The following is an 8,881-nucleotide window of genomic DNA, read 5'->3' as shown; positions in this document are numbered from 1 at the left end:
CTGCTGGAGAAAGCAGAGAGTTATGGGGGTCAGGAGAGATCAAGCCTGAGGATCGACGGTGATGGATGAACAGAGTCCTCCCCGGACACCGGCCATGGACGGAAGAGAAGGGGAGAAGAAGAAGGAAGGAAGTTGTCTTCTGTGATCTCTTGACCTTCCTCTGAGCTTACGTAGATATATGGAATGGAATATCTTTGGCCAATTTTGCTGTCCATCTAACTCAGCCTCCTACGGGGGGGGGTCACAGATCTCCCCATAGTGTCTGAGCTGGTAGAGTGCAGGTGCAGCCTTGAAGCCTCAGTAGTTAGAAAAACATTCCACTGTCTTATCAGCCTAGCAGAACACACTGGTGCTGGTTACAAGAGAGCTTACTGAAGGGAAAAAAAATCAGTAAAAAGAGAAATTGGCTTCATCCTGGCTCAAACCAGGACAGCTGCCTGAGGAACAGCCATCCCTGCTGTGCGGCCCTTCCCTCAGGCCTGGCAGCCGGGCTGTGCTGTCGTGCCAAGGGTGGTTCTGCCACGGGCACTGCTGAGGTTTTAGCACAGAACAAACGCAAGAGAAAAACAGAACAAAACACAGGCCTGGGCTCCGTGGTATCGTCGAATGTGAAGAGACATAAAACAACAACTTGAACAGCAGCAATTGCGGAGTGAGCACGATCACGATCTCGCCCTCAGCCCGCAGCCCCTGCAGCCCCTGCGTCCCTCACGCCGGGCCCAGCGCTGCTGCTTCTCCCGCACCTCCTCCTAGGTCCCTGTCCCTGCCAGAGCCCTGGCAGCTGCAGCGTGCAGAGCCCTGGCAGCTGCTTCAGATATCCACCAGTTTCCTGCAGGGACCCGCACAGACTCAGCAGGATCAAATGAGCTGCGCTTCTGAACAACCTACTTTTTTCTAAGCAGTGACTTCATGATACAATATAAACTGAATATAGGTTGTTTCAGCTTCCCCCCCCAGTTTCTACTAATGTTCCAGCTCATGGCAGAAGGTGGTAGAGCAGGTATGCTCAGGTGCATGCACATAAACCTGCGCTTCTGGGGACTTAGGAGGAATCCAGACCATTTACAAATGTGACTTTTAAAAAGCTATTGACTGTAAACTTTTCCCATACCTGTTTCAAGAAAATACAACCATAATAGACACTGCATTAGTGAAACAACTTCTAGTGTGTATATATTATCAATTACCTGTATTTGGATCTGTCAGATTTATTTATAAAATTAAAGTTCTATCCATGATTTTTGTGACCTTTAATGTCAGTGTATTGCACTCACAATGAGGATGCTAACCAAGCAGCTACTGCAATGTTCCACATTTCTTTAATATTACCACTCCATTAGCTCCCTGCAGTCCAATTAGGCAACCGGCAAAGATTCTGCACTGGCTTTTTTAATGTGTCTGAAAATGAAAAGGCACCTTTCAGTAGGGGGACCGGTCTAGATTCCAGTTGAACCGTGTACTGTTCAAGATGGTCATGCCAGGACAAAAGGTCTCAAAAGCTGCTTTTAGCCTGTGCTCTCAGGTGTTACCACGGAGATGCTGTCAGCTCTGTCATTGTAAAATGCTGCCCAGTAGCCAAATCTTCCTGTAGCTGGGGCAAATTGCATTGCTTACAGTTACTTATTCCTATTTATTCCACTTTGATTCCAGCAAAAGCGACCAGCAGAGGGCTGCTTCTCCCGCACCTCCTCCTGGCTCCCTGTCCCTGCCAGAGCCCTGGCAGCTGCAGCGTGCTGAGCCCTGGCAGCTGCTTCAGATATCCACCAGTTTCCTGCAGGGACCCGCACAGACTCAGCAGGATCAAATGAGCTGCGCTTCTGAACAACCTACTTTTTTCTAAGCAGTGACTTCATGATACAATATAAACTGAATATAGGTTGTTTCAGCTTCCCCCCCCAGTTTCTACTAATGTTCCAGCTCATGGCAGAAGGTGGTAGAGCAGGTATGCTCAGGTGCATGCACATAAACCTGCGCTTCTGGGGACTTAGGAGGAATCCAGACCATTTACAAATGTGACTTTTAAAAAGCTATTGACTGTAAACTTTTCCCATACCTGTTTCAAGAAAATACAACCATAATAGACACTGCATTAGTGAAACAACTTCTAGTGTGTATATATTATCAATTACCTGTATTTGGATCTGTCAGATTTATTTATAAAATTAAAGTTCTATCCATGATTTTTGTGACCTTTAATGTCAGTGTATTGCACTCACAATGAGGATGCTAACCAAGCAGCTACTGCAATGTTCCACATTTCTTTAATATTACCACTCCATTAGCTCCCTGCAGTCCAATTAGGCAACCGGCAAAGATTCTGCACTGGCTTTTTTAATGTGTCTGAAAATGAAAAGGCACCTTTCAGTAGGGGGACCGGTCTAGATTCCAGTTGAACCGTGTACTGTTCAAGATGGTCATGCCAGGACAAAAGGTCTCAAAAGCTGCTTTTAGCCTGTGCTCTCAGGTGTTACCACGGAGATGCTGTCAGCTCTGTCATTGTAAAATGCTGCCCAGTAGCCAAATCTTCCTGTAGCTGGGGCAAATTGCATTGCTTACAGTTACTTATTCCTATTTATTCCACTTTGATTCCAGCAAAAGCGACCAGCAGAGGGCTGCCTTCTTTTAAAATACTCTAATGGGAGAAAATGATGTGGATTCATGAAGCATTAAGCAAGGGAAAGTTTAGGTAACTTGGCAAAATGTTGGAGTAGGTGGTATGGAAACATACATTAAAGGTAGTCAGCTGGACAAAAAAAAAAAATAAAAAAAAATTATGTCAGTTTTTGCACATATTACAACATATTTTTGCAATAACTCAAGGAAAACTTTATACATGCTTGGCCAAGTTTTCAAACTTGATGTCAATAGCTGGAACACTACAGAAAAGAGGTCTGATAACACTAGGGTCTAAATTCAACTTATAATACAATTTAAAAGGAAATTAAGTCTTTACATTACACTTACAGTACATTCCTATTTACAAGACAGGCTTGGCACGAGAAGTATAATAATCTTTTTACAAATTATAGGGTAACTATTTACAAGCATTTATGGTATCTCCACTTCTGAGTGGCCAAAGTCAGCTGGGAATCCCTCCTCTGCCAACGATAAACCTGGTTTACTAAAATGGTGCCCTCTTCAATACTCCCCACAAGGAGATAAACCATGGGACGATGGGTCGGGGTCATCCTCTGTGTACAGTTTTCATTGATAAGCAGCCACCGTTGTATCATATTCTGAGTTTCATATGGCAAGAGTGAGCCTTGGGTAATGAATTCCACTTGGCATTCAATGTTATACTCCTGGTCACCAAATACTGTTCTTTTTTTGGATAGCTTTACTTTCACTGCTAAGGGGGAAAAAGAAATAATAAAAAAATGTAAGTCACTCTGTTTACTCAAATGCAGAAAGGAAGAATACCAGTGAAAACAGGATAATTCCTTAAAAATACTACAATAATTTATGCTGACAGAGTAGCCCTAGGTCTTCTCCAGCAGCAGTACACATTTTAAAATAAATATTTTTTTAAGAAAGTAGATTTTTCTTTCATGGAATAGTAGATAATATTTTCACAAAGGTGAATAATATATTTTTATCATCAGCATGCGTGTTAAACTTTTTTGATAATTAAATATTGAAGGCTGTTGGCATTGTTCTCATAACATTAGGTTGCCCAGCTTGCCCAAGCAATTCTCCTGCACTCACTTTGTCCATGTAATGAACTCCTCAGCAAAAATTGCTAGTAATGCTTGCTGCTACCACCTTTTAGACATTGCCTTTTGATTACAGGCATCTCCCTACCTCACTTGAGTCCACCAACACTTTTCAGCATGAAATTTCTCTCTACCACCTGATACAAAGCCAGCTGAGGTGACTGAGAATCTTTTTACTGACTTCAAAGCGCTTTGCAGGAAGTTTCTAGGGCAATCTAAAAAGTATTGCCTGTCACTCCAAAAAGACAACAGGAGGTAAGAATTTCTTTTGCTGGTATGATTTTCTGAGTCTCCTTCTCAGTAAGCTATATATCACAAACAACTCATGCACACAAGTAACAAGGACATGCTGTTCACTGGTGAAACAATCAAAGCTTTACTTTCAGTTTAAACCACTAATAAGAAGCAAACATGCTTATTTGGCCACTTTTGCCAGAAATATTTTCCATAAAGCATGTTGCACTACAGTGTAGCCAACGAGATAGGAACAGAAGAGCTGGTTGGTTGTCATATAGATCATGAATAAATATTTCATGCAAAATAAATCCTCCTTATCTTTTAATTTGAAAGAAAGTATTCTAGTATCCCAAAGTTTACTCAGCAGCCAAACTCTTAAGATTAAGACTTTGAAATTCCAGCAGAAACTGTCAGTTAACTTTTTTTGTCCTGTTTTTAAAGCATTTTAGAAGGAGAACTGTTACAGCAGCCATATTAGGAAAGACTTACCAAAGTTATTGTCACAGAAAACTTCGAGAACCCTTTTGTGCGTAAAGAATTCCTCCACTGCTGGGCAGGCCTGGCAGGCAGGCTTTGGTAGGACTGGTAAAAAATGGCAAAGTTTAATTACTGTCTTTTAGAATCTTTTGTATTAATTGTCTGCTGTAAAAGCTGAGAACCCACTGTTTAACCACAGGGATGACAAAGAAAATACACAATTGGTCAGCGATGTTGTGAAAGTCTACACTTCTCTGAAAACGTGGCTAGGGATGAAAAGGAGTTTCATTTTCTATGTCCATTCAGTCCTTGTTCAGACTGACAAGCTCAATTATCAGCATAAAATACAGTTACAAATACAGTATTTTAAATACAATTATCCAGGAGGGAAAGGGGTTAGATGGCTGATTCTATCAGTGACTCTGGGTGCAGCTGTACTAGGACTTTGAATATACAAATTCAGGTGTGCTAGCAGCCACTGATTCCTACTGTTCTCTGCAGAAGTTAATAAGCCTGAGTGCATTTGAAGATTTGAACATTAATGTAATGATAACTCAGGTTTACAACTTTTCTAAGCTGATCTGCAAACCAATTCATTGTATACGTGCATGTATCTGTGATAAAGGCTATTGATAAGTCTAAAAAGAGACCTCAAAATAAATCAAACACAATGTGCTGTTGTGGGTATGACACTGCCCATAGGTGTGCAGGGCAATAATCGCCTTCCTCCACTATCTAAGCATAGACTATCTACACTCTTTTTTTTCTTGAAGCAGTGCTGATTTATATCATCTTAGGTCTGCTGCAGCTTACACTGCACTAGCACTTCCCCTTCCCATCTGGACAAGCCAGGTGAAGCAGTATGGATAGACACAACTCTGTTTACAAAGTCACAGACTGTCTGGGAATGGTGTCTCTTGTATCACCTCAATTCCCAGGAACACACAGTACAGACACTCTCCCCTCTGCCATCTTCCAGCTACCTTTGTGCAAGTATTTGTGTTCCTTTGTAAGAGATGCCAGGCACATGTCCTCATCTGCAGGGAATCGATCACAGTCCAGAGTGTCAGGCCAGGGATGTCCGTGGCAGGCGAGCACAGGGGCACAGCTGTCACGGACAGCAACACACATACTCCTACAAGGATGGATAAACCTGTTGCCAGAGGAAATACCAGGCTGAATCAGTAGAACTCACTCAGTGATAATAAAAACTATTGCAACAGTGATTTCTGTGCAAAGTACACAGTCTTCACTGATATTTAACTGTTCTAGAAGCAATAGCTGTGGCACATGCAAATGGCCTGTGTATGCACTGGACTGTGCTTTCAGGATTAAGTCACAGTTTTAAAAATTCTGTTTTTACAACCTGATAAAATCTTCAGTGGGAGCCTTACTCCATTTGCAGTAGGTGCTTTAACTCTAAATTAACAAGAACAAAATTTCAACTGTAACAATATGCAACTTTATATTCTTTGATGACAGCATGCATCTTGCCAAAGCAAAATAAGTTGAAGTGGAATGTGTTTTCAGTAATTTTCTTTCCAATGAGTACAAAAAAGTAAACAGAATTATTTCAGATAAAGTGGAGATCACCTTTAGATTATGATAAACATGCATTTAATTTGATTCCTGTTCCAGAAAATAAAGGCTAGAGTTTTGTATTGTGCTGTGGTACTTACGTATCTAAACAGATGGGTGCATACAGGGAGCACAGGAATGTCCTCACGTGAGGATGACAGTCTGTGTGCGCAAGGTGTTGCCAGGTGGTGGATTTTAGGATGACCTCTGCCATGCTTGTGTGTCCCATGAGGTTGGGAAGCCTCATTTCGGAGTACCCAATCTTGTGGCACATGTCCAGCTCCTTGGGTATCATTACACATTTTGTGGATAATCCAATATCAAAGCCTGTTGCTACTCTTAGAAAACCACTCAGAGCAAAAAAAAGTATTTTTCCCTTCAAGAGCATCTTCCAGTGACTCCTGGACTGCTGAGCAGGGAGCTGTCAAACCCCCCAAATGCAGGGATACAGTGGAAACCTTGTGGCTTATATACCTCAAGAGCTTAATGAACCGTTGTTTATCAACTGCTTATCAAATCACTCAAAACAAGACCAGGTCTTATTGCCTATTCAAGGGATTGCTGTGATAACCAGGGAGGTGGAGACAAAGTATAGAAATACGTTTCCCAAAGACACTGATTTGGTATAGCCTTTCACACAGGTCCCGGGGTTTCAGTTGCTGCCGTGTGCAATGTGGCATATTAAATTTTGACACCTAGAAGGTTTGCTATGTGCTTTCTAAAACAAATTAAGAGATCTCCCAGAAAAATGGTTGGGCAGACAAGCTGTCTCCTGGGGCTGCTGTGTCTCCTTTGTTTTCAGACACTGCTGACAGGGCAGAAAAAAACAGCCCAGATTGACTTATCAAGTGAAAATGTTTTGCTTGTGCTAATTGCCTGTGTCTCTTTCACTGTTTAAAAAGTAGAAGAGGTACTTTCTTTGGTCAAGTGCTATAAAAAAGACAGCTTCCCACTATTAACCGAGTATTTTCTCTGAAAATTTGGATCCCTATCCTGTGAAATGCTGGAGATCCCAATTTCTATTAATTTTAATCAACACCTGAAAATACAGACTTGTTTCCCTGCTGGGAATATGTGCCTATCAGATGGCAACAGATCTCACATCTTCCATTTTTTCAAGTTCACTGGTGAACTTAATATTGTAGAACTGTTGTGGCCATCAGTATTTATTCAGAGTGGAAAGGCAGTTACATATATAGGGGAACACTTTTATTATTTCAAATTAACCTGGCTACAGTTAAAATTGCTGAACTAATGCAGCGTTTCACTATCTATTGAGAAATTATAATTACACTGAGCTATATAAAAGCAAATTATGACAGATGTGTACTTTTTCTGTTTGTAGCAAAAAAAATTGTTTGATTTCTTAAGTTAAAAGTTAACAGCATTACAGACTAAGTACTGCCTTACTGTCCTTACTATAATAATGATAATTAATTCTTCATTATAGAGAAGTTAGGGAACGAATTAATATGGCAGAGTGTCTGAGTAATGTGTAGTTTACCTATTATGAATAGAAAAGGCAGATTATTAGTTAAAAGAGTTCAAGATCTAAACAAAACATTTTCTGGAAATTTTTAATCCGATAAAAATATTTTCCCAATTAGTTATGAGTGTTAATTTTTATTTCCATTTCTTATTTCATTATTTATTCGCCAAAAATGTTTAGATATTAGTAATACATAGGTAGATTTACTGGAAATATCTGGTTTGATTATTAAGCTAAATTGAGTATGTTCATAGTAATGTATCATCTAGTATTACTGATGATTGAAACACATTTTTCAGAAACAGCAACGTTTTGTGTGTATGCACAATGTGCTACGTATCATATATTTATACCTAAATGTTACATTATTAATCTTAGCATTTTTGAAACAAATGACAAACCCTGCACTGCTTCCTCCTTAGCACTCTTCTTTACTCAAAGCTATTGGGAAAATTACAAAATCTGTTTAAACAACTCAGAAAAAAATGTCAGCATGCAAGATTCCAGGAACTAAAGACAAATTTAAAAGAATTGTCTGCTTTTCTTTTCACGTTTTGTTGCCAGCTCTGTGTTTTTTCCAATAAATGGGGTTTCTCGGGGTCTGCTGCCTCACTTCTAAGCAGAGGAATTGAATACTTAACCAGGCCGATTTAGACCCGATGGTACCATCCTTTTGCCAGGTGCTCTACCTATTCCATAAGAAGGTGAAGAGCCTTACTAGGACTCAATAGAAGTCCTGTTCTTGCTAAATCTACCCAGGTATCCCTGGAGGCCACACTTCTACATAGCTGCTCCTGGTATAATTTTGCAACAGAGCTGTGGTACAAAGCTGCTCAGTGCAAGGAAGAGGACAGACCCACACACCAAGCCAACCGTGCAGCCTCTTTGAAGTGTTTCCATGGATCACCTGGTTCTGGCACTCTCAGAGCAAAGCCATGAGCCTCACCCCCTGTGTGCAGGCACCTCTGCCCAGCTCACCTCACACAGGCTCAAGAGATCTCAGACATCCTGGTGCCTCTCACCTGAGTGTTACTTTGACATTCAGCAACTGGAGTGAAGCTGGCCTAGACGTGTCTCCCTTACCCAGCAGGTTTCTGCATCCATCCATGCTGCTGGTATCTTTACCAAGTCACCTCATTATGAAATTAATCAAATTTCTCCCTGGCTCTGACAGTACTCTTCCATAGTATTTTTCTCATCTGGTTGTTACCTGAAAGTGGCAAGGTCTGAGGTGAAGGAACCCCTTCTGCTGCACGTAGGGCATGGCATTACATGCATATTTTTGAGTGATACAAGAAAGAGCATTTGTTCTCTCAGTTATTTAGATGTTTTCTTTCTGTGACTGTCTCACAACCTAGAAGACAATTTGATTGATCTTAAATCCTGA

At 40.9% G+C, this 8,881-nt stretch overlaps 1 protein-coding gene across 1 annotated transcript; it reads right to left on the bottom strand.

Moving 5' to 3' along the window:
* Nucleotides 1–3,038: 3,038 nt before the first annotated feature.
* Nucleotides 3,039–6,426, bottom strand: LOC104393878 (secreted frizzled-related protein 2-like). Its single transcript, XM_010003400.1, has 4 exons — nt 6,107–6,426; nt 5,411–5,580; nt 4,440–4,532; nt 3,039–3,349 (listed from the first exon to the last, which is right to left on the bottom strand). Exons 1-4 carry the CDS (start codon nt 6,391–6,393, stop codon nt 3,039–3,041), a joined length of 861 nt encoding a protein of 286 aa, XP_010001702.1. The 5' UTR covers nt 6,394–6,426.
* Between the last annotated feature and the right edge of the window lie 2,455 nt (nt 6,427–8,881).

The sequence above is a fragment of the Chaetura pelagica genome, unplaced genomic scaffold, assembly GCF_000747805.2.
Source record: "Chaetura pelagica isolate M959 unplaced genomic scaffold, ChaPel_1.0 scaffold57, whole genome shotgun sequence".
Lineage (NCBI taxonomy): Eukaryota > Metazoa > Chordata > Aves > Apodiformes > Apodidae > Chaetura > Chaetura pelagica.
Note: the sequence above shows the minus strand (reverse complement) of the source record. Positions and strands in the feature narration are given on the sequence as shown.